The sequence below is a fragment of the Poeciliopsis prolifica genome, unplaced genomic scaffold (genome assembly GCF_027474105.1).
Source record: "Poeciliopsis prolifica strain line A6 unplaced genomic scaffold, Auburn_PproV2 SCAFFOLD039, whole genome shotgun sequence".
Taxonomy (NCBI): domain Eukaryota; kingdom Metazoa; phylum Chordata; class Actinopteri; order Cyprinodontiformes; family Poeciliidae; genus Poeciliopsis; species Poeciliopsis prolifica.
The window spans coordinates 4323398-4350314 of record NW_026562414.1 but is presented as its reverse complement, the minus strand read 5'-3'; the positions used below and the strand labels follow the sequence as shown (position 1 = coordinate 4350314).

General features: G+C 36.5%; 1 protein-coding gene across 1 annotated transcript in view; it reads left to right on the top strand.

The window, feature by feature from the left end:
* Positions 1-26917, top strand: part of scara5 (scavenger receptor class A, member 5 (putative)) — a 63748-nt gene that overhangs the window by 24054 nt on the left and 12777 nt on the right. The window contains exons 4-10 of the mRNA XM_055054398.1: positions 6804-7003; positions 7315-7493; positions 7575-7701; positions 8549-8717; positions 15778-15858; positions 21611-21718; positions 26358-26423. Of these exons, the coding sequence (XP_054910373.1) occupies positions 6804-7003; positions 7315-7493; positions 7575-7701; positions 8549-8717; positions 15778-15858; positions 21611-21718; positions 26358-26423 (930 nt within the window). The remainder of the gene's footprint in view (positions 1-6803; positions 7004-7314; positions 7494-7574; positions 7702-8548; positions 8718-15777; positions 15859-21610; positions 21719-26357; positions 26424-26917) is intronic.

Sequence of the window (26917 nt, the reverse complement as noted above, 5' to 3'; positions counted from 1 at the left end):
TGCACAAAACTATTTTTAGATGATGAGAATTTAGTCTGGTCTATTTTAGCACCTTTCAGAATGAGTTGTTTTAGCGCTCTGTCACTTTAAATCCAAGTAAGATGCCGCTGGCCACGCCTCCCTACTCAATGTTTACATTCACACACAAAAATGGCTAGAAACTGATGCCCAATCACACAAACATGCATCTTTGAAAAGCATTAGTAGAGCCTCCTGCACAACCAGCAGCAAGTGGTTAGTCAACAACAAAACCCTTGTCTTTTCTAGCAGCCATTATACAGCACATAACAGTAAAACCAGATGACCAAATGTGCTGGAACATAACTGGAGTTGCTTACGGCTATATACGCCGCGTTTTGGGGAAATTGTAGTCGGCCATTTTACAGAACAGCTATGTATTCAACGCAACTTTATGAGTTGTGTGAAGCTATGAGAGTTCTGGTGGATCCGGCTGCACGTTGTCTGAATTCAAACAAAAACTTTGTCCTCTTGCTTCTTCCTCTTTGTTGTTTTCGCCAGTAGTAACATCCAGCTTTTGATCATGTGACCCGTATGATGTGAAAAATGTTTCGATACGGCTGAAAAAACCACATCATCCTAGCACAAAAAACATTTAAGTTTTTCTAAATTGGTGTGTCTCCATTAAGCAAATTTATTTTCGTAGTTTCAATTTGTGAAATGTTATGGCTAGTTGAAAGGCAGCTACTGATCTAGGCTAATTTTATTTGATTCTAACACATGAAACACATCTTCTCCCAGGTCGTAACACCTTCCAGGTTCTCCAAAAGTAACAGTTGCTTGTTCTGGATTTTGTGGGAACTTTGTATGTTTGAGTTGGACACCTGCAGGGCTCTGACATAACTCCAACCAAATGTTCTGGTCAGCAGCCTATCTGTACCTCATCTGATTTATTTCCTCTAACATGTCCATGTGGAGTGAACATCAAAAGGAGGAGAAGGGAAGAGGAAATGTATCACCTTCTGCTCTCTAATCTCGTTGCTTTTGCTTTCAAAGCATTCCTTTACATTTTCCCAGCATCCATGCTATGCAGACCACCCATTTTGAGATTCATACTAAACAGAAATGCAGAACCTTTTTAGTTTTGAGACACAGGGTCCAAACTGGCCAATCGCAGCTTCGGTGGTATTTATTCTTGTTTAGTTGGTCTGTGCATTTGTGTACAAGCTTAAAAAAAAATGATGCAGCGGCAAAAACCTTTTGTGTTTCAGTCATCGAAAAACAAACCAGAGTCTGGATTGTGTGTAGCAATAATTGTTAGCTTTGTGTGTTTGTTTTAAAATGTAGCTTGACATGTTTAGTAACCAGAGATTCCCCATATTTGCTTAAAGCACGATGAACTCTAAGGAAAATTAAATTTAAACTGTTTGAAACATGGTGTTCCTTCGTTTTATTGTCTCACTGGGTGTTCCAGAGTTGCAGCACTAAACAACAAGGGATATTCATTGCTGTTGTTGGGTAATTTCTTAAGGTTTTAAGCAATAATTTATTCTGATTGTCCATCTGCGGTCTGACCTGAGTTTTCCCTGCAGGCCTCCAACCGGCAGGACTTGTTCAAATCACCTCCTTATAAAGGTGTATCGCGATACTTTGAACAAGAGATACTGGCTTCATGGACAAAGACTTTACAATAACAGAAACTAAGAATTGACAAAAATATTCAATGTTTAACGAATAAGATTCCTTTTCTTTCATTTGAAACAGAAAAGAAGCCATTTTTTTCTTCTTTTAAAATGAATTATTGCGGTTATAATATTATCTATGACGTTTATTAATTGTTATTTTGACACATTAAATTCAACCCTAGCTTTAAGGGCAGGGTTTGCTGCTTACCATGCATTACTTTGTAGTTTCCTGACTGTAATTGTGAAACGATATTAATAAGTGGAATCAACTAACTCACTCACTCTTTGGTTACCTAGCAACTCACTCATTCTGTGGTTGCCTAGCAACTAACTCACTCACTCTTTGGTTACCTAGCAACTCACTCATTCTGTGGTTGCCTAGCAACAACTTGTTAAGTAACAGCCGCAGTTGACATTCAGCTTTTATTTTTCCGATTCTTAAATCTAATATAATTTTTTTTAATGACATCGAACTTGAGATTTCAATGGTTGTAGTGACCATAAAATATTTTAACTTAGGATAATACTTTAGTTTCTTCACTCATTTAACGTCCTGAGTTAAAACATCCACTTGTAAGTTTGGTTAGTTTTATCATTTTGTCCTCGCTTCACGTCGTAGACGGATATCAGGGTTTCCGCCCATCCTTAAAAAGTCTTGAACTGATTCGTCTTAATGTAAGGCCTTAAAATGTCTTCATAAAATGTAAGTTGGCCTGTTTGGTCACTTCTGCTGCCAGCTCAAATGATCCTCCAATCATCCAATATGTTTATTGTTTTTTTGGTCTTAAATTTTATACACTGAAAGGTTTTGAAGACTCCTAAATTTGACCTGGAAATATTAAACCGTTGGACCATGTGCAGAACTCGGGGCTCAGTGATTGAGGGTGAAATGTGACATGGGATTCCCCCTGGCCTGCACTTTGTGAAGACTTTGAATCCTTATCAGTAAACGTTAACCTTTGACCTGATTTATGGAGATGTTTTCACTCCAAAAAGGAAGCATGTGTTGCATCATAAATCTAAAAAGGGTGAGACACACACTCTGAAAAAGATAAAGAGATGATTGAAGACACCTCAAAGGAATGCAGCTTTTAAACATTTCTGTCTCCTTTAATGTTCTGACCAGGACACTGACCAGCGAGCCGCTGTAAGAAAATGTGTGTGTGTGTGTGTGTGTGTGTGTGTGTGTGTGTGTGTGTGTGTGTGTGTGTGTGTGTGTGTGTGCGTGTGCTGATTGACATTGGCAGTGACCAGATGGAAAAGGAGCTTTTCTCTTTGTAAAACTTAGGGGTTTAAGTGTTGAGGTAAGAATATGTAAATTAGGTGTAGTTGATTTGCACCATAACAAACCAGGGCATGATTAAAATCCTCCCAGTCCAAGGTTTGTTTGTGCATTTGTGTGTCTGGTACTGGGCAGCAAACCACTAGGAGGGAAACAGGTGGCGATAAATCCAGATCTCTTATTTCTTCAGCTAAATAAACCGCACATGAAAACACATGAATACATAAACGAGGAGAACAATTGGTTCTTGTTTTGTACTTTTGAAAGATGCCGTGCCCTTCAGCCTGGGTGTTTATTTAAAAAGGAAGCACTCTAAAGCGAAAAACATTTCGGAATCAGTTTATCCAAAATCTTAAGATGAGATATGTTTAATATGCTTAAGCTCATGAAGCCACTGATCTTGATTAGTAAAATATATATTTGGTTACTTCGGGGGCAACTCAGTGAGTTGTTTTTGATGGAGTCCACCAGTTTCTGTTGTTGCGGTTTGAACGTAAAAATAAAAAAAAATAAAGCTAGTCACGCTAATCCTAAGCATGATTCATAAATATTACCCTTACTCAAAGATGTTACTCATAAATATTAAAAGACAAAATCTTACTAACTATTCTTGGTCTAGTTTCTAGTGCAAATATTTCAGTACATTTTAAATGAGACAAACTGACTTACAGGTAATTTTTCTATAAGATATAGAGGTTTGCTTAAGTAGATTGTTATTGATGAAAATGTTCTACTTCATAACAAGACATTTTTCCCATGTTATAAATTTATTTATCTACCAACCAACAAGTACTTTTTCATCAATAATAAGGAATTATTTTCTTAAAACAAACTTGTTTCTGGCTAAGAAGCGACTTTTTGTCTCATTTGAAACGTATTAAGAAATTTGCACTAGAAAGTAGGCCAAAATCACCTGGTAAGATTTTGTGTTTTTGCAGTGTAGTTCTGCTAAATTCTAATGCTAAAGCGCCACATTATCATGGTATTTAGAGAAGCTAATGCTAGCTACTTGAAGAATTCTTAAAGCTTCAACATGTTGAACTTTATTGAAATTAAAGTTTAAAGAAGCATCCACGTAAACTGACACCTTTGAACTTATCAATAAAACTTACATTTTATTTAAGCAAGAGCTAAGTGCGCTAAACTTTAGCAAAGTTAGCAAAGCGCTAGCTGTGCTGTTAGCTGATTAGCCAAAGTATGCCCACAACTGAAAATAACCAAATAGGTTTTCTTTTGTTATGCAGGCTTTGTAGGTCAAAGGTCACCTGAATATTTGTCTGTTAATTTGATCTGTTTGTAAATAAGGTCGATTAGTGGATGGACATTGTTTGGTAGCTTGATGTCAGCGTTTGAAGCAAATGGTGTTAAGTGAACGGGCTTAGAAGATGGAAAATCACTGCAAAGCGAAATGGGCAGAAAGTTCTGGATCCAGCCACAGGACACACTGAAGCCCAGCTGCTGGCTTGGCCCGCTCCGCTAACATTTGATACATCAATGGATAAACTGTCCCCTGCTGCTTGCAGGCTTCACAGGAGGCCTCAGAAAACACGGAGCTGTGAAATCAGAACTAATGTGGTTAAGATATTGTTGCTCTTTGGAAAACGGACAACAAAAGTTTTGGCTGCAGTTGGGAGACAGAAACTTTACAATCCCACAGATCCACAATCGGCTTGCATAAAACGTTGTGTGTCCCATTTTTTAGCCTTTTTTCTTCAACCAGAGTCACTTTCACTGTTCTGATAAAGGTGATATTTGAAGAGTTTCCATCATTTTTTTTAGATTTTTTGTAGCTTTTGCTATAGATTCTTCATGAAGTGTCATTCAGTCAATAATGACATTGTATGCAAGGTTGATACTTTTAATTGTTTTTAATGCAACTTCTAGTGCAAATTTGCATTAAAGTGTAATTATTTACCAAATAATAGCATTTCTGAAGCCATGATTCCCATTATTGCTTTGCTTCTAGAATTTCTTGACATCAGGTTTTGTTTGTGGAGATTCTGCTGTGGTTTTCCCAGCATGCAAAATAAAAACTAAACTTAATCAAACAAAGAAGCCAGATATATATATATTTAGGAAAGGAATGTTATTCAACACTTAACTAGGATTTTGCAAATTTTCTGAAAGCTTGTAGTTTTCACATTATTTTACTCTCAGTTCAACAAATCTTAGTTCTTAGTTACTAAATGCAGGATTTGGGTCACTTTCTTTTTGTCATGGAAAAAAAAAACTATTTCCAGGCACTGTTCAGGTAAAATCACTCAATCAGGTTTATTCATAAATTGAATAATGAGGCCAGTCTGGACGCAAAGACGACACGTCAGTTTTATGCACAGATAAAGGATCTTTGTGGGAAAAAACGTCCAACCTTCTACATGTAACCCAAATAGCATTATCTTAGTGGGACCATAGAAGAAATAATAAAAAACATATAACAATACGACTAGCAGATGTGACCTTATTTTTCCACCACACTTTCCAAACGCTTGCTTTATTTAGCCGAGTTTAATGAACTCTCTGGATTAACGTGGTTCTATTTATTATAAAAGTTAGTTATGCACATATATTTTGTGGGTACTTAACGTATTCCATTTAAGAAAAATTTTTTATCATTTTTCAACCACAAAAAAATCAATCCAAGGGCCTTAAATGGCCCCCGAGCCACAGCTTGGACACCCCTGCTTTAGATTATAAAGTTGCTGACTCGTGTTTGAGATCATTAAAACTCAAACACACGTTCATGAACTTATATTTTACTGCTTTTAAAGTTTCACTGCTACGTTTGATGACTTCTACATTAGCGTCTTCTCAAATCTGGCCCGGATTATTTCAGACTGAAGAGCAAAAAGCTTCTACTGAAGCGCAGAGTGAAAACCTTGAGGTCGTGATGCTAACTTCATGCTCTCGTGGCGGTAGATGTGGTGATGCAGCTCTTTTCTGGATCTGCAGGGACTAGAAATTCCAGCCTCTGAACAAATTGCAGCAACCACATGGTTTTTATAACAACTTGGCCTGAAACAATTGCTCTTTGATGATGAAATCAGCAAAAATAAGTGAAATCGCCCCAGTGGACTCACTGCCTGTGGCAGCAATAAAAAAATGATTCAAACTGGTAAAAACAGTCATTTTTTTGCCAGTAATTGCAATAATATCCCAGTTTAGGTTGAGTTTAGCAAAACAAAATTTATACTAAATGTAATATCTCTGCTGGATGTGTGTAAGAAATCATTTCACATTAAAATGTAATATTAAAATGTTGTTTTGCCTCTGATTGCACTTTAAAAAATCAGTTTAAAAATAGACATATTTAAAATGACCAAAGTTACTTGTTGAGCTTTTGTGTTTTTGCAGTGTAAGGAACAGATTGTGTTTCTATAACTTTGCATTAATAAGCTGCAGTTTTTGGCTCCCACACAGTCTGTTGTTAAGAAATATAATCTGGATCACTGGCTGAAATATTGAGCAGAATTTCTGTTCTTGGAATAATCGTCTTTGCGCAGCTTAAATTATCCTCAGGAGAGAAATTTGCAAACCTGTGGCGTTGATTGCATATTGGTGCCGCTTTCAGAGGCTCGATTTGTTCCCAGTGAGAAACTGGGAAGGAAAATTTAATATGGGAGAGAAGAAAAATGGATCAAAGATAGAAACTCTGATTTATTTCTAAAAGAGTTTAAGGTCAACAACTCTTCCATCCATCCATCCATCCATCCATCCATCCATCCATCCATCCATCCATCCATCCATCCATCCATCCATCCATCCATCCATCCATCCATCCATCCATCCATCCATCCATCCATCCATCCATCCATCCATCCATCCATCCATCCATCCATCCATCCGAGTCTGAGTCTCTTCTTCTCTCTTCCTGTCCCTAGTGTCCCGGTCCCAGGTTTCCTCCCAGCGCCAGGAGGTTCTGATGGAGAACGTGACTCGGATGTCGGACCACGCCGGCGTCCTCCAGCAGACACTGGGTGAGGCGTCCACGCAGGCCGACCTGCTGGAAAACATCTGGAAGCTGGAAAGCATCTTCCAGAACCACAGCAGCTGGCTGCAGCGGCTGGAGATCCTCATCAAGGTGACAGAACCGCCTCACCTGGTGCTGATCCGACGGTTCCACCTGTTAGAGACGATCTGTTAGGAAACGGCTGGAGAACCGACAGGAGAGAGAAGATTGATCCGATTTGACTGATTGATTAGGTGGATAGGTGAAGTTAATTCCTTCATCTCTCTGGTGAAACAATAACGACGACGTGATCGACGTTCAGAAATATTGTTCAGATGTGTTCAGAGAGATCCGTTCATCCATCCATTAGTTCATCAAGTCATCCCTCTCTCCCTCCATCTTGTTTCATCCCTCCCTCTCATCCTCTCTTCCTCCCCCTCCAGGGTCTGGAGGTCGATCTGAGGAGCATCCAGGCGAACTCTCTGCAGTCAGAAGGTTACCTGGTCCAGCTGGACGACCGTCTGTCCTCCTTCAGCAGCTCCGCCAGCAGGAACCTGACCGTCCTGAGCGTGGACGTGGCCCGGACCTCCAGGTGGCTCCGCGACCACGACGTCCTGCTGAGGTTCGCCGTCACGTCCCAGAATCTGACCTGTTAGAAAGGTCAAACGGTGACGAGTCTTAACCGTTTCTGGTTGTGTTTCAGGGACGCATCAGGACATTTGAATGGACTCAGAGAGAAACTAGACGAAGTCAACTGGACTGTTGGAGCTGTAAATCACACCTTCACCAACGACATCAGCATTCATCACCTTAAAATAAAAGACCTGCAGGTTGGAGAATAAGAAACTGCATAATAACAAAAACACAAAATCTTACTGAGTCTAGTTTCTAGTTCAAATATCTTAATACATTTGAAATAAGAAAAAATTAACTTAAAAGTAACTTTTCAACAAGATATAGAAGCTTGTTTTAAGTCAGTAGTTCTTTATTATTTATGATAAAAGTACTTATTCCATTGGCAGATGAGTCAAACTCGAGGTTCGGGGGCCAAATCTGGCCCGCCGTAGCTTTTCACATGGCCCTTTACACTCCAAATTACGTCAGTAAGTACTTTCCGTTTTTCACAAATCTGCAAAATTCACACAAAATCAACAAATCTACACATTTTTATCTGATTTTACTGCAAATTTTCTCAAAATTGGTCAAAAACATTGACAGCAGCCTAAGCCTTGCTTGATGTGGAGTTGTAGTCTATAATGTATATGGCAAGCAATTAAAAGTCACATTTAATATAATACATTAGCATAAATAGAACATTTCCTTACAAACATTTCTAAATTGACAAAACAAAATCTATAATTTTGATTGCAAAAACCACTCACAAAATCTTGAGTCTATTTATTGATATTTTAACTTTTTAATTGAAAGTTTTATAACATGTGAAAAATGTCTTGATAGAAGTTAAATAGTCTGCCAGTGGAACGAGAAGTTTTTCGTCAGTATTAGGGATTTATTGACCAAAAACAAACTCCTATATCTTCTTGGAAATTACTCGAAAGTTAGTTTTGTCATATTTTTAATATATTTGCACTAGAAACTATGAAAAGAAAGAAATAGATTTTGCTGCCGCTGAAAAAGCCTCGGAGGTCTGTAACAATGAGCATTATGTGTGCTCAGATACAGATCCACAACATCACAGACGACACCAGCAGTTTATGGGTGACGCACATCCACACGGAGACGCAGCTGAGGAACGAGATGGAGATCCTGAACTCGATCACCGAGGATCTGCGGCTCAGGGACTGGGAGCACTCCATGACCTTGAAGAACCTCACCACTCTCGAAGGTGAGCAAACATCCGATTATGTCCAGAGTTTAAGACCTGAATTTATGTTAAAATCACAATACATCTTGCATTTAAAGGTGACCTATTATACTTCCCTGAAGAGGTTATAATAGATATTAAACATGTTCATTCACTTTTTGCACAAAATTAGTCTTAGATAATGAGATTTCAGACAAGAGTTTCTTTCAGAATGAAATGTTTCACGGCCTCTTTTCACTCTAAATCATCTTCTGCTCGCCACGCCCCCAAACTCAACGTTTACACTCACACATGAAAATAGATGCAAACAGAATAGAAATTATGCAAACGTTCATATTTGAAAAGCAGAGCAACCAACAAGAAAACAGCCTGTTGTTTGTGAACACTTGTCTGTTCCAGCAGCCATTGTACAGCGCATGTAAAACCAGCTGACTAAATGTGCTCTCGCTGTGCTTGGGTTGCTAGGTAGCAGGATTGCGCTTGTGTGGGGTTGCTAGGTTACAGAACAGTGTCTGTCAAATTTGACTTAACAATCAGGAAGTTTTTGAAACGGCTCATTTTCCAGACACCACAAAACATGATCCTATTGCCATGTGTGTGTTTTTTTTTTTAGCGCTTTGGCTTTTTTAGATACATTGGAGACCCACATGGAAGTACAAAAACTTGCAAAATGTAATTATTTTTTAAAAATAAGTTCCCGTAAAGTCTACTTTTACCTTGAAACTTTGGCTACTTCTAAGCATCTAGTAACAGGTTATCTAAGTAAATCTAAATTAGCTTTACTACCACTGTAAAAACGTAAATATCATATCAGAGTTCGGTAACTCGTTGCTGCTGTAGATTCTTCTCTCAGTTCTTCAATCATGTAACTCAGGATGTTTTCCTCACTACTTTCCATTTTGTTTTTGGCATTAAGCATCTAATAATCTAGGATGATGTCTCATCATCAAATTTTGGATTAGAATAAATTAAAGATCTGAAGGAAAGCAAATAACTTACTTTGGTCAGACACATGAAGTTTGACATTATTAGAGGGTTTTGTTTTATTTTTATGGAGCACCATAGAAACTGGAGTTTTAGTCCTATAAAAGAAACCTATTTATGACATAACAGCATTATTAAAGATATGATCTACAACAGCTGTAGAGATATTAACAACATGCAACATTAGGTACTTTTGTCCCACAGGTTTTATTGCAGTATTTTGGTGCGGTCAAAGAAGAAGTTATTAAATATCTGGTGAGTTTCTGTGTGAGTTTGGGAGCAATATCTTGCTAAAAGATGCAATAAAAGACATAGAATTGGAGCCTCTTCTACAGCCGTGCTTCCCTACACTATTAATGAATAAGAGGATGGTGGTATTTGGGATCAACTCGTCAGCACAAACCATCTTCTGCCATGAATTGTACAAAGACTTACATGTTAATGCCAATGCACTATTTAAACTCCTAAATACCAATAGCGCATTAGCATTAGCTTCTTTCCTAAACACAATGTTTAAATAATGTTTTAGTTTTAGCTTCCTAGCTTTAAATAGTGTGTTAGCATTAGCTTCCTCACTAAATGCCATGTTTAAATAGTGCTTTAGCATTAGCTTCCTCCCTAAACACAATGTTTAAATAGCACTTTAGCATTAACTTCCTCCCTAAACACCATGTTTAAATAGCACTTTAGCATTAGCTTCCTTCCTAAACACCATGTTTAAATAGTGCTTTAGCATTAGCTCCTTCCTAAACACCATGTTAAAATAGTGCTTTAGCTTTAGCTTCCTCCCTAAAAACCATGTTTAAATAGCACTTTAGCATTAGCTTCCTCCCTAAACACCATGTTTAAATAGTGCTTTAGCATTAGCTTCCTCCCTAAACACCATGTTTAAATAGCACTTTGGCATTAGCTTCCTCCCTAAACACCATGTTTAAATAGCACTTTAGCATTAGCTTCCTCCCTAAACACCATGTTTAAATAGTGCTTTAGCATTAGCTTCCTCCCTAAACACCATGTTTAAATAGTGCTTTAGCATTAGCTTCCTCCCTAAACACCATGTTTAAATAGTGCTTTAGCATTAGCTTCCTCCCTAAACACATGTTTAAATAGTGCTTTAGCATTAGCTTCCTCCCTAAACACCATGTTTAAATAGTGCTTTAGCATTAGCTTCCTCCCTAAACACCATGTTTAAATAGTGCTTTAGCATTAGCTTCCTCCCTAAACATCGTGTTTAAATAGTGCTTTAGCATTAGCTTCCTCCCTAAACACCATGTTTAAATAGTGCTTTAGCATTAGCTTCCTCCCTAAACACCATGTTTAAATAGTGCTTTAGCATTAGCTTCCTCCCTAAACACAATGTTTAAATAGTGCTTTAGCATTAGCTTCCTCCCTAAACATCGTGTTTAAATAGTGCTTTAGCATTAGCTTCCTCCCTAAACATCGTGTTTAAATAGTGCTTTAGCATTAGCTTCCTTCCTAAACATCGTGTTTAAATAGCGCCTCAGGAGTAACTGAGCTCAATTTTATGCTTAGCACTTCAGGGTTAGCACATTATCTATTTAGTTAGCTGTGCCCACCCCTGCTAGCTATGCTACAAAACCTGTAAAATGCAACATTTATGGTTTCTTCTAGTATTAGTAATGTATAAGAGGATGGAGGTATTTGGGAGGAACTGTCATCAACATAAACCCTCTCCTGTCATGAATTGTTCAAAAATTTACATGCTAGTTTTACACACCGGCTCATTCTAAGATGTTCCAGATTTTCATCTTAATAAAATCAGCTGAGTAAGTCATGTGTGTGTTCCCTCTGGAAATGATTGTGAAAAAACTCAGGGGCTGCGTTGCATGTGTTGAGAACAGCGCATGACTTAACTTTGTAATGAATTTGGATACGTTGAGTCTCCTGTCTGATTAATAGGAATCTGAAATGCCTGAAGCGTTTGATTTGTGCTGCTGTTTAATGTAACTTTTACAAAGTCAGACATGCGTATAACATCAGAACATGAGAGTTTCTGCGTGCCTCTCAGCCATGTTTGGAGTATGACTGACTGCAAGCGACTACACCATGCAACTTCATTTTACGTTTTTGATTTCAACCCTAGAGTATTAAGCAACCCTCTGTGTTCCTCCTCCAGTCTCTGCAGACCTCCAGATGCAATGCATTTCTCATTACCAGCGTAACAAATTACTTCTCAGGCTTGTTAAAATCAAAAGGTATGCCATGATGTAATGTTGGCAGGGGACACAACGCGAAGAACTGAAGGCAAACCAAATGGGACCCCTGAAGTTTGGGTCCGCGCGTCACATGTGGGTCCTCAGCCTGCAAATAATTGAAGCTTAAATTTAGAGCTTTGCCCAGAATGAAAACTCAAATCAGCCCTGTCATCAGTTTGAGCTCTGTAGCCACATTCATTGGTAATCAGCTCTGCGTCACCTTTGCCAAGAAAAGTTTCACATCTCCATCCATGTTTACCCGCCGTCCTTTTTTCTCTCGCCACGGCTGCTTTTGGTTCGGTCTCTTCTTCTTTATTTTTAATTAGGCTGCTTTGCGCTATTTTCATTCCGACTCACTCAGTGCCACACGTGTTATGTGTTAATTTAATGACAAAAGTCTGAAAGGTATCCCACTGAGCTCTTTGTTATGATGAGTTAATTCGCAGTAACCTGACCTTGCGGAAGGCAAAAGCGTCGCAGGATTTTCAACACATTCTCAGTTTCTCTTGTAAATGTCTTCTTGTGTTTTTATCCCATCTGATCAGGAAATCTTCTTTCACATGTTTCCTGTTTTCCTTGAATAGACAGCAGCAAATTACAAGCAGAATGGATTACTTTTGCTAAGATGTTTCTTTCATAAAAACAGGATATGTGGAGAGGTGGAAACTCTGCAGCTCCTCCAGAGTCACAATGAAGTTCTGTCTGTTTAGACTAACAGGAGTTTTTGCAGAGAGATTCAAACAGCAGCTTTATTCTTAATTAGTGGGACTCTAAAGGTGGTTTTATTTAAAAGAATCACAGCAAAGAAATACAGATTTTAAAAAAAGTTCTAATTTAGTTTGATAAAAATATTTTAAGCTCTTGCAACATTATCTATCTGTTTTTTAATTCTACTTGACATTGTTTGAATTAAGACTTTGAGCTTTATGGTTTAAAATTCACAAAATGCTCTATCTATCTATCTATCTATCTATCTATCTATCTATCTATCTATCTATCTATCTATCTATCTATCTATCTATCTATCTATCTATCTATCTATCTATCTATCTATCTATCTATCTATCTATCTATCTATCTATCTATCTATCTATCTATCTATCTATCTATCTATCTATCTATCTATCTATCTATCTATCTATCTATCTATCTATCTATCTATCTATCTATCTATCTATCTATCTATCTATCTATCTATCTATCTATCTATCTATCTATCTATCTATCTATCTATCTATCTATCTATCTATCTATCTATCTATCTATCTATCTATCTATCTATCTATTTATATAAGTACAAATATTGAAGCAATATTTGTACTTTTGCAATTCAGTTGATTCAAAAATACATTGATAGTCCAAGAGGAAAGTAAAATATTATGCTATTTTCTTTGTTGAAGATCCTGATGACTGAGAGTAGGAATGATCTCCTGTAGCAGTCAGTGTTACGGTAAATATGAAGAAGCCACTGACTGAAGACTCTGGTATAAGCTGGATAAATTGGATGATGCGAAATAGTCATTAAAATGGGAAATATCATATGGCAATATCTGGTTTAAAAAGCTCCAAAATGGTGGCCATCTTGAAATATTCAAAATATGGAGATAATCTATTTAAAAATATCTTGCTGTTTCAGATTAAAAGGACTCAAACTACTGCTTGTTTTAGCAGATGTACTCTGCTTTTAGCACTAAGAGTAGTGATGTTTCAGCATATTTTTGCTCAAGTAAAAGTAAAACGTAGCCGTCCAAGAAATGACTCCAGGAAGAGTTAAAAAGTACTTGGTAAAAATTCTACTCAAATATAAAGTTAAGGGGAAATTTTGGTATTTTAAGGACAAGAAATGACAATAATTTATATAAGTAACAAAAAATAAAATCAGGCTAAAGAAAATTTTTCCAAATTAATTTCCTTCAATAAAAAACTTATGAAACTTTATCAAAAACTGCAGGTTTGTCTGGTGAATGTTTGGTTTAAACATGTTTGTTCTTCATTCAACAGGTAGAAAATCCAGAAATTAAAGATACTTCATTGTAAAATTACTCGCATAAAAGTAAATGTAATTGAGTAAAAGTAACTAGTAACTTCCCGGCTCTGCTCAGGTATCTGTTGAGATCGAGGAACTATAACTAAATGATTAAACTGAACTAAAACAGAACTTTGTAAATTAAACTTTGTGCTCCTCTACATTCAGCAGATTTAATCTTTTTATTCTGCATTGACTCCAGTTGGACATTGTTTTTGTTGAAGTTCCAGCTTTGTTTCATGTTGGCTTGTGTTTCCTAGTTTTCATGAAAACTGTGTTTTCGAGGTTCTCAGGAACCTGTTCATGCTGCATGCTTACAGTTGGCAGCTCCAGAAACCTGCAAATTGCAGGTCCACCGGATGACAACCAACTGCACAAAAACAAGTCCTGAGTTTCTCGGTATTCCCATAAGCTCTGCTGTGGTTGTTTGAACATGTGGTTTTAATTGTGGCCAGACTTTTCTTCCTTGTTCTCTCGTTATTTGGCTTCTTTCCTCCCTGAATCTCCTAACAAACGTTTGGACTGGATCTGCAGGTTGGTGTCGGATCCAGTTTGATGTTCATTTAGCAGCAATGTTTCTGTGTGTGCAGTTACAACTATAAATAAATGCAACGATCTCTAGAGTTTCATGCTATAATTTAAATTATAATCAGCACCAAATAAAGGTTTAGTCCTGAGGGTTTCCTTTTTGGAGAACAAAACATCTGTAACGTAATGGGAAAATGCCTCTTCTGTTATCTTTTTAATTTTATTAGACAACTCTGGCAACATTTCCAAGCTTGTTTTGGGGATTTATTTTCTTAAAGTTGTAGAAATTTAAGAACTATGTTCTGTCTAGTGGGTTGATTTTCTGCTTATTTGTTTTAAGACATTTAGGATATGTAGCTAAAAAGCTCATTTATTCAAGAATTATGATTAATTTGCATTGTTTTAATCAAATAAATTAAATTAAGTGTGTTTCAGTCAAAAAGCATGATGCTGCCATCACCGTGTTTCAGTCTTGGTGTTAATGTGTAGTTTTTGTTGTTTCATTTATTTTATTATGGATAAAAAGTTGAGCTAATTTTCAGCTTGATTTTGTAAAATTTCAGGTTTATTTCTGATCTGTTTAAATTAATTTAATAATTTCTTATACTTTTTGTAATAATTTGTTATAGTTTTTTTATTTTGCTTTTGCACTGATTGTATTCATTGGCAATATTTGCGTAATTAAGTCATTTTAACTTCATTTTGTTCAACTTTTGTTTGTTTTTAGCAGTGAGAAGTTTCTCATTGTCCAGGCACAACTCATAAAAAGTCGTATTTTGTCTAATTCTGTAGAAAACATCTACAGAAATGTTGACTAATGTGTTTTATCACATTAGTTAACAAATAAATGTTTAAATTATAAGTTAAAATTCTATTATTATTGCCTTAACTAAGAGTCTGCAACTTTTAAAATCTAAAGAGACTTTTTTTTAGTCAGTTCGGTGAAATAAAGCAAATTTTGAGCCTCAAATGTTACATAAGTCTCTCAGTTTTCTTCTTCTTTTTTCACCAGTGACTTTTCAGCCAGTTTTAGGTAAATAATTCTTGAATATTGATGAAAAGGTTCTTGTTCTACTGGTGCCATTTCACTTATAAAATTAGAAAAATGTTTTGTTCTGAGAGAAATGATCTGCTGAAGGAACAAGTGCTTTTTCATTAATATATCTTGATGAAAAGTTACTTGTAAGTGAGTTTTATTTCAAGTGTACGAAGATATTTGGACTAGAAAATACACAAAAATACTTTTGTTTTTTGCAGTGCTGCTGTTCTCTGTCAGCCATACATTAAATAATTAACAGTGTTTGTAAAGTTTTTCCTTTTTTTGCAGGACCCCCAGGCCCGAAGGGTGAAAAGGGAGACGTTGGACCAACGGGCCATCCTGGCGTTCCTGGGATCTCTGGCCTACAAGGTGGGTGAAGCCGCCCAGCAGAACCAAATCTAACGGACCATCCGGTGGGAACCATCTGTAGGTTTAAATCAGGACTACACTTTGATCAAACATTGACTCAAGTCTAAAACGGGTCTGGATGAAGCTTCAGCTTTGAAATCAGGTTCGTTGCTTCGTGGGAAGGCGTCAATGCAAAAACAACTTTAACTACACTTGGACCAGTTAGTGGCAGAACAACCCAGAACAATTAACTTCCCTTTAACTGAAAATGCATAGGAATGCATGAAAATAATCTTCTCTGTACAGTCAGGATGGTTGTAAAAATGTGTGCAACACATCTACTAGCTAAATAGTTTTGAGTCATTTTAATTAGCTGCCTGTAAACATTCATCATAAACAACAGATTTGGGTGTTATGAGCATATGGGGGAAATAAAGATTTGTTTTCGAGTTGCAGGATCGGTGGAAACGTAAAGACGAGAGATTAGTTTCTCATCTGGTTTTTCTGCTTTTGCTTTCAGACACTTTTCTTTTATAGAAAATGGACAGACTAAATGGTCACCTACATATTAAGAAAACAACATTCCAGACTTTGGGTGGGGATTTATTTTCAGACAAGGCCAGTGGGATGGATAATCCATCTTCCTCTCTCTATTAAAACACGGCATAAATCTTCATCTATGAGAAATATTGCTTTTTTCTCCTTTTTGTAAGAGACCAAATGTGTGTATATATATATATATAAATATAAACAACAACTGTATGAACCCAGATGTTCTGGAGTTCCCTCTTTCTTGCTTGGCACCTTTTCAAGCCTGCTGTCATCTTCCATCCAGAAAACTCCCCAAACATTTCCAGGAAACATGGCTTGTTTTACTTTTTAGGGGATTCCTCATCAGCTGCTTCCAGGAATCAACAACAAAAAGAAAAGAGTTTCTAATTTTTAGTTGAAATAAACAGAACAAAGACAGAAACATAAAGTCTTACCAAGTTTTTTTTTGTCTAATTTCCAGCGCAAATATTTTAATGCGCTTGAAATAAGACAAAGCTAACTTAAAATCAACTTTACAGCAACATATAAGAGCTTGTTTTAAGTCGGTTGCAGTTCCAGTTCTAGTTCAGTTGCCACTTGTAACAAAATATCTTCTTATAAGTGAAATAATCTGCCAAAGGAACTGGAACTTTTTCTTCAATATTGAGGAATTATTTACTTAAAACAAGCTCTTATATCTTGCAGCAAAGTTACTTGTTAGCTGGTCTTGTCTTATTTTAAGTTTACTGATGAATTTACGTTATAAAATGGATAAAAATTACTTGGTAAGACTTTGTGTTTATGCAGTCAAAAAGTGGAACAAGATGTTTTATATATATATTAAAATTTGTACTATTATAAGTTATAATATGGGAAAAATGTCTGGTTCCACTGGTAGTTTATCTAACTTGCAGCTCGTCATTTTTCATCAACATTAAGGATTTATTCACTTCAAAAAAGTGTCTATTTGTTGCTGAAAAGTTACTTGTACGTCAATTTTGTCTTATTTCGAGTCTAAGATGTTTGCACTACACTGTAAAAAACAAAGCTGCCGGGATTTTACCGTAAATTAGAGAATTTTTTTATAGTGTAGAGAAGCTAGACCAAAAATACTTGGTGAGGTTTTGTGTTTCTGCAAAGTGAGAAGCATCTATTTTTCTGTGAAACCAGTAAAATACCACAACTCTCAATGGTTATAGTTGTTGTTTTTAATGGAAAAGAGAGAACTATATAAAAAGTTTGTGCAAAAATAGATAAATTTAGTTTGTTTTGAAGAAACTGAAATCAGTACAAAGTCACAATTTGAAATAGTTTGTGGTTCACAATTAATCAAAGGCGTAGCTTAACATCTGTTGATGTTTTACGTGAGTAAAAGCCTCCTGATGGTCTGGATTTTTGGAATAAAACCAGATCTGGAAACCTTGTAAAACATGACAGACATGCAACCCTAATCATCTTTTGAAGAAAACTTTGACCACATGGTTGTTTGTCGCTTATCCCAACCAGACACAATGCTGCAGGCCAAGCTTATCTTAACAAAATTCCTTCAAGATCATCTGATTACATACGACCTGCAGCCTTATGTAAAGCAGCTGGATATTAAGTCTTGGCATGTTTAAAAATTCAGCCATTAGAGAAGTTTGGCAACTTTAACTGCTTTAACGTCTACAGTTAAAAAAAAAAACGTATCTGGATGAAACAACAAAGTGTTTTATTTATATCTGTTTTGTGGCGGAGAAACTTATGAATGCATTGCAACATAACACGAAAGCTGCTGACGCAAAAAGAAAAACCTGGCAGATGCATTAACCATCAGTCCAGTAAAGAATACGAACATTAAAACTGCATAATGCTTCACATTTAAATGATCCGTGTTTTGTCAACAAGCATAAGTTGTACTTACAGCTGTTTGTTCTCATTAGAAACATTGTTTGTGTATCCCTGAGGTCAATAGCATTTTTTTTTTTACCTCTTACTGCTTTTGACTCAATCTTTGGTGGTTTGCAATAGTCGTTTACTGTAAAATCGGCTGCACTGTTGCATTTATGATCAAAAATAGCCATGAAAAATAAATAAAAGCATCGGGCTAACAACAAAAAATGACTTTCTTTACCAAAATGTTTCCACTGATGCTGGCTAATGTGCTTTGAGCTATGATTTATAACTCCAAATTGAAACATTTATTCTAAATTAATCTATTTTATGTATTAATTTAGTCTATTTTGTTCAGAATTTCTGTCAAATTAAGTTGATAAACCTGAAGCACTAATAATAAGCATGAGCTATGCTAACAACAAAGTACTGCAACAACGCTGTATTTAGCAGAAACTAGTGCTAAATGTGCTAATGCTAAATTATAACTGCCCTTAAAAGACTGCAACCCTCAAGCACCAGTAGAAATTTGATTTTATAATTTCCATGTTCGTTGACATCCTTGGATATTATATTTATGTTTACATCTTGTTCTCTATTGTCCATGTTTTATTTTGTTTCTTTATGTTTTCAGTTTGAAATAAACCCCAACACAAATGTCAAACTTTATTTAACTGAAAGTTAACAAAACAACCAAGGACACCAGCCCTTTACATTTTACCTGGAAAATGTATTTATGGGAAGCTGAGTGTGCTAAGCATTTTCAAAGTTAGAAAGATGCTAAAGTGCTAAACGAAAAATTAGCTTTGCTATTAACGCTGCTCCTTGGCAGCAATGGGCATCAAGCGTAGGCTCATGCTGCTTCTGACTGGTTTTTCTCAATTGTTCAGTTTCCCAGTCCCTGCTGAAGCACATAAAGGCATGACGCTGCCACCACCGTGTGTCACGGTGAGCGATGCTGGGTTCAGAGGGTTGTGTAGCGTTAGCTTTACATCAGACATAGAAATGCTCACTTACAAGTTGACTGTTTTCAAATTAGGAGACTTCAAATGAATTATTTATGGATTTCAGATTGAAAAAAAGCACATTTGTAAAAAGTTTCAAAATTCACACATTACACCTGATCTTGGGTTGGAATATTTCTTAAATCCCAATAAAACAAATGGATTTTGCTTGTGAGATGTTGACACATGAAAAAGCCAAAAGTGTATCAATCGTTTATTTTTTATTCCAATTTACAAGCCTGGTGTTGGTGAATGTTTAGCTTTTCATAACAGCGTTTGGATAAACTGAGGACTTACTTTAATGAGAAATTGATATTTGAATTTCCAAACAATTTCCAAAAGTTTCCTTTGGAAATATTTCCATCTGAAATTCACTTGCATGAAATTTGGCGAGTGTTTCTTTCCAATATGGTCCAATTACTATTCGATCCAGTACATTCAAGTCCGGGTTCAAACCCAAATATTTACCGATCAGTGCAACTATAGTCCAATAAGTTGGAAAAAGTTAAGAATATATATTTAAGCCAATATGTTGCTCATTGTAACCTTGCACAGGGTGAGTCAGGATTAACATGGGCGGCCATTTTCCTCCACCAGTAAATAAAAACTTGCATGCTTACAATATGAAATAAAACGTTGATGTTTTGCTCTGTTGACGTAAAAAGCGTTCCTGTTAAGAAAGGAGTTTCCTGTCAAAGTACATGAGGTTATAAGTCTTGTGCAGAAAGTTGGAGGGAAGCGCGTTGACCTTGGAGTTGTCATTTTTATCTCTGCAGGCTGTTTCCCTTCCAACAATGTCGGATGAAGACAATTTGTTTATATATCACACCAGACACTCTTATGTTCCTCCATTCGAAGCCAACGAGTCTTTCATCACATTCAGCCTCTTTCCTCTGGCGAAGCGATCCGGTTGGACTGACCTGCAGAGCGCGAAGAACACTTCTGCTCTGGATCCAAACTGTGATTGATAGCATTTTCTTAGCGGGTTGTTGAATCGCGTTGAGTTACATGACATCATCCATCATTGGTTTATTGTGCCTTTCTGGCTCTAACGCTTTTAGCCCAATTATTTCACTCACATTTAAAGCAGCCACAACTGTGCAGTCGCAGCAAGTCGGGTCAGTGACATTTGAAAATGATTATGTTGACTTCAGAGCTGCAATCAATAAGTCATTAACTAGCTTAGAGATATTTGCTTACAAAAAGCTTTCTTAGTTTGTGCCGCAGTTTTGAAAGTAACAATGGGAGAGAAATTGGTGTTTTGGCGTAAGTCAAAGAAAACTTTACCATTGTTTCCAAATCCAAATCTTCCATATAAACAATGGGATGTGGGAGCTTGGAAACATGTTCTGTTGGCCTCAGTTTCTATCATTTTCCACAGAGGAAAATTCATTGTTATATAACTTTCTTCAAATTGTAATGCTAGATTTAGTTTTTACATGTTTTCCACTTAATTGACTTTTTCCAAGAAAGCGACTGCACCTTTAAATGGGACTCATTATGCAAGATTCACATTTTGCACGTTATTCTTCTTCCATTTGGGTCTCAACTGTTTCTATAAACAACCCAAGTACTTAAAAAAAAACAGCCAGCCATTTTCTGGCAATAAGCAAATGTTTTTGGGCTTCTGCCCTTTCAAAAACCTTCCAATGCAATGACATTGTGCCGTTACTTAGCAACCCCACTCAAGCCCAGCCCAGTTACTTCGCAACCCAAGCAGAACTCCAGCATGGCTGGTCAGCTGGTTTTCCCACTGCATGTACAATGGCTGCTGGAAGATAGAAAAGTCCAGAAACAACTTGCTGCATTCTTGTTGGTTGTGCAGGAGGCTCTACTAAAGCTTTTCAAAGATGTGCAGTTGTATAATTGTGCATTTGTTTGCAGCCATTTTCACATGCAAGTGTAAAATGACAAATTTTGTCTTCCTCAATAAAAATGGTTAGGCAGGGAGCATTTTTCTTTGAACAGCTGTTTTCTTTTACGTTTAATTTTATGGTAAGTAGAGCTGTTAAGATCTGGTGACGTTTTACTCAAAATTAGCCGACGGAACATCAGTTATTGCATCAAACTTGGTTAGTAGAAGAAGTGCTTTTTGAAGAAAGTTCTCATTTTCATTGCTGAGAATCAATTAAAAGATTTTCTAGACTAAATAAACTGAAAAAATTACCCTAAAAGTTAGGAAACTCATCAAGACAAAAAAAACCCCCAAAAAACTTACACTTAAAGTGCTTTCAACTTTGGTAATCTGGCCAATGTTGCAAAAAGTTTGGACACCCCTGGTATAAAGCTATCGTAACTTGTTCAAGAAAGCATAGTAGATCATGTTTAAATGTGTGTTTACAGCTTTGTGTTTGTTTTTGCTGCAGGACTTGCAGGAGAGAAGGGAATGCAAGGCCCCCGAGGCGTGCAAGGATCTCCTGGGGCCGACGGTCCACGGGGAGAGAAGGGTGAACGCGGACCAGTTGGGCCTAAAGGTACAACAATAATCTAATCTCTATTAGCTAGAACAAGTTTATTGTTCTAGCTGGCCAATGTAGTGCATATAATCACTTCAGATTTTACCTTTCACCCACTTTTTACTTCAATTACTGGATTTTTAACCCATGCAGCTTGCATCCTTTAAGCCGGGGATTCCCAAATGTTTCCATGCTGTGGCCTCCTGCAAAGCTTTAGCTTCTGGCCAGAGATCCACTTTGTAAAACCACTGAAAATGCTTCAAAATATGCAAGGGAACATTGAATTTTACCATTTTTTTCTCACTTTTGTTCACTATTCAATGACCATAACATTTATTTAGCATAAATGCTGACCTCTGATTTTAGTTGGCAACTAAATCTTTGGTGTAAAACGTTATTAGGTAACATATTAAGGTTTTATTAATATGATGTTACATATATTACCAGATAAAATTTTACACTGTAATATTTTTATGTTAATTCCATCAATCATGACTCAGTTTTGCAGTAACAAAGATGAAGGTAACAAATAACGTTTTTGTGAATTTCTCACAATAAAATGAGGTTAAAGAGCAAATTCACGTCAGATGGTATGTCATCCAGTCTGTTTGGTAGAAAGAGAGAGATGCCAAAAACAAACCAGCCTGCAGCCAGAAATTATTGACCTCATTATAAGTTACAATCCAATTAATTGATTTATTGATTTATTGATTTATTGATTATTGCAAAACACTTCCACATATTTTCCTTCCACTCAACTTTATATCAATGTGCTTGGATACAGTGCTTTCTAATGTTCATTAAGTACACTGGTCATTTTAGTGATTATTTTACTTTTTAATTAGTCTTGAGTAGCATTAAAATTTTCTAAAACTGAATTTTAGCTGCAAGCCGTAACATTTCAAATGTAGCAAAAGATGTATATTATGTGTTATATGATCAGTTCCACTTTTATAATTGAATTAGTGACATAAATAAATCAAATCTTTTTTATTGGGGTCTTGGGTTGAGCTCGTGTAACGTGGCCACAGAAACAAACAAACTATTAATGCCTTCAGTCTGAATCCAAAACTGCTTTTACAGAATGTTGACATTTTTAAAACCCATTAACTTAATTTCAGATCTGAGAGTTGTAACTGTATTTTACTGAGCGTTAACCGAGGAAAAGAAGTACCAGAAGAATCCATTGGCAGTCCAGATGAACCAGCTTTTCACCAGCAATTAAACTCAGCACGTATGTGGTTTGTGGCTCGCCAAGGTTGTGAAGGAAATCTTAAAACCTTGCAAACCAATTTGTGTTGAAAATCCAATCTTTAATTCATGCCAAGCCAACCTTGGAAACATTTAACTTTATTTTGTACTTAAAGGAAGCCTTTTGAGTGTAAAAACCACTTTATAGTGCAAGTGAGAATTAGGTTTTATACTTGTTTATATTAAATTTGCTACTGTGTTTTTACACGTTTAAGATTGTATGTGGATAACGTTACACGTTGTAAACTTGCATGACTATTTTATGGGTTATTTTTCTCCACAGCTACGGAGCTACTTTAGATTTCATTTTAACAACCTCACAAAAAAAATAAAATAAAAATCCTCCTTCTCTACGTTTCACAACTCCCACTTGAAATTGGGAAACATATTCGTCCTTCAAATCATTTCAGGCTTTCCTCCAAAAAACATTCAGGACACAGTTCTCAAATGGCTTCGTGATGTAAAATAAAACTTTATTGGGATTTAGCAGAAACTAAAACAATGTTAACACTTCTGCAGTTCCCAACAGGTGCACTGTTTTCTGCTCAGTATTGGAAACTGTCATTATTTCAGCTGCCGCTGCTAATCTGATTGCTGCTCAGCTGTCTCATAATCACTCAAATGTTACAGTGAAAGTTTTCCTGGATTTAAAACAACTCTTGTTTGGGAGCTTTTCATTCCAATAAAAACAGAAACAGTGAATAATCTTAAATGTCCTGTTTTGTTCAGATTAATATTTTATTTTACGACATAATTAGGTGTTTATATTCATCATAGAAAAAACATCACACATTAACACAAATGTTAAATTTATATGAATAAAGTTGTGAATTACACTTCCTTGAAGACGAAAGTTTTAAGAACTTATTGCAGCCGGTTTCCTCTAAGGCTGGTTATTTTCTTTTGTGGTAATTTTATGCGTGTTTATTAGTCCAGGATGAGTCATATTTTTTATGCATAGTACAAAATTCAGGTTGTATTTTTAGTTTCTAAACATTCTGTCTGGATTCCATTGTTTTTCTCATATTTACCCAACTTACAATGATCTAATCTAAAACTTGACAATAGAAAATCATTCCTGCTGCACCTTATCTGCCTCGTTTTTGTCTATTTTGGCTTCGTAAAATCTGCAAAGCCCATAATCTGAGATGACCTGAAATCCAGGATCGCCAGCTGAGCTGTTCAGCAGGTGTTCCCAAAAGTTGGAGCCATAGTCGAAGAGTTTGTGTTTTTTAGTGTTTGTGTGTGCAGCCAACAGCTTTTGGAAATCACTGCTGGTTTAATTGAAATGTCCAATGTTCAGTCCCACAGTTCACCAAGATCTCTTTTTAAAAAAACAACCTTTCTGTTCCCTTCGTTTAGTCATGATTGAACCATGAGAACCACTCTCGACCTTAACTTTCTGTTCTTTAATTTGGGCAATTGATATGTTTTTCTGTATGTGACTCCGATCATTAACGGGTTTGACCTCAGTCCGGGTCTGGACCAAATGGAGTATTACACCTTGGTCAACAACAAGGTTTTACTGGACTGACTCTGTTTTACCCAAACAGTTTTATATGTTTGTAATTTAATCTTTGTAGTTATTCCTGACGTTGCAAATTTGAGTCACAGCAACTTTTTATTGCGAGATGGCTTCCATTAGCGCACTGCTGCACATGCCCACCAAAAACCCAGCTACCATGACCAGACGCAGCATGGTTTGGAAAAATGTCTTAATCTAAATTAAAAATGACTCTAATGGATGACACAAATTATAATCCAGAATCATAAACCTCTGGCACGTTTCCTGCTTAGCTTTTACATTTTGGCCCGCATCCTGCAACGTCGGCCGACTTGCATTCCTTCATTTGTATTTCTGCTGCAGAAGCAAAACAGACATCTGGAAGTTCGTATTCTCCCAAACACATTTGGCGAACATTGGTTCAAACCTATTTAAAGATGTGCTCAGAAAAAAAAGGAAGAAGATATTCTCCTCTTGTTGCAGTCATTAACCCAGGATTGTTAAAGAAAACATGGAGAGACTCGCCTCAGAACAACTCTTTGGGTTTAAATCATTTGACTGAATAAACAATTTGACTGAATATTACAACAAAATATGAAAATCTTGGACAGTAAAAACTAATCAGTTTGGAAGAGGGTTAGAGGGTTAATCTATAACATTTGAAAAATGTATTAAAAGTAGAATAAGTTCTTTTTTTTTTAAAAATCTATATTAGGGAATTATTGACTTAATATAGATTGTTAATATTATTGACGATCTGGCGCCAGATCGTTCTTCTTCGGGTCCTAAGATGGTAGGACCATTAAATAAATCACTGGTGTTAATAACGTTTTCTGAAGATTTCAAATACTGTTTTAAAAGCTTCAGCAACACGTTAATTTCAAATGTCTTTCAGGGCCGCAGAAATCCAGACCGACTGGGTGGCTCTTAAATCCGATGGCTGTCTGTGTTTTGTGGCTCAGCAGTAGCTTATGGTGTGTTTGTGTTTTCCCTGCTGTATACTTTAGTTGTTAAGGATGTGGTCAAAATGCATCCAGCCCTGACGAGTCTGCGCGTCACAGGCAGGGTGTGTCAGCCTGGTAGGACCAAACGCCGGCCGTAAAACATGGCTGGTGGGCCTGAGGGCCACCTCTGCTGACACCTACACCGCGGCGCTGTGATTTAAAAGAAAATCAATTTAAAGCTGGGAAAAATTCCCAGTTTTTGCTAATCCCAGTATAGTTTGATGGCAGGAGCAGCCTTGTGGTTTTGAGCCTCACTGCGGAGAGCTAGCAACACGGCGTTGCCATTTTGGCAAAGGATTTTATTTTTAAATAAAAACAAATGAGAAATGAGTTTCCTCCAAGCTGTTGATTGCAGTGACATTTGTGGGTAAATGCGTCATATATTTACAACAACCAAAATGAAGGGTAGTTTTCCTCCTTGGTTTTATACTTTTTACGCTATAGATCAACATTTATGCCCCTATATTACCATATAATTCTCTTCTGGTTTCTCTTTTTCTGGTAAAGCTCTCCAAGGGAAGATTAAACACATTCGTAGTCCTCTAATTTCTACGTTTCACGCCTGTTTTTTCAATTACAGGACTGCTTATTTAAATGGGTTCTGGTAAAATTATCCCAAAGAGCTTAAAGGAGAGGAAAAAGGTTTCAAATAAAGAAAATATTGCAGAAAAAGAACCTTTAAAGACTGAACTAATATGTCTGTTTATCATTGTACAGCAAATTTTATGGCTTTTTCAGCTGATAAACAGGTTCTACGTTGCTCAAAAATTGCCGACTCTTCCGTATTATTTGGCGTTTGTTGATTTGTCTTCATAATGTATAGTGTTTTCTATTGCTGAATTATTCTCTGCTTGTCATTTTAAAGTTATTTACAGATATTTTTGGTGATTGTTTGCAGGTGACAGAGGAGATAGAGGCTTTAAAGGGGAGAAAGGTGATCGAGGCGACAGAGGAGAACGAACAAGTGAGAACTGGCTGAAAATAAATGTTTGTCTGTCTAAAACTTCTCCAATGTATTTAAATTTAAACACATATTTAAATTAAAATGTATGGAGACATAGAAGCAGTTTTATTCCCTGTAGCTGAGAGTTGAGCTCTGTTGCGTAAGTGAGGATCTCCAGCAGCTGCATGGGCTCTAATGCATCCAGATGTTCACCCAGTTAAACAGAGATTGTTGCTTTAATCTTCCAGTACGTTTACATCGCTTCTGTAATGACAAGTCTCCCTCTGAGGTTTCGTTATTTCGCCCACTGGGGCAGTAATGGACTCTCCAGTGTTTGCTGCAGACTCAGTAAATCATGCTAGTTTGAAGATCTAGGGGAATAATAAAATTGACTCCACTTTGGGATATTTTATTAAAATTTTGCTTATTGCTGTTGCAAAAAAAAAAAGAAGCTACTTCAAAGTCTGTTTTAGGTTATATTTGCTTCTAAATTGGATCATTGTGAGTTTATGTTT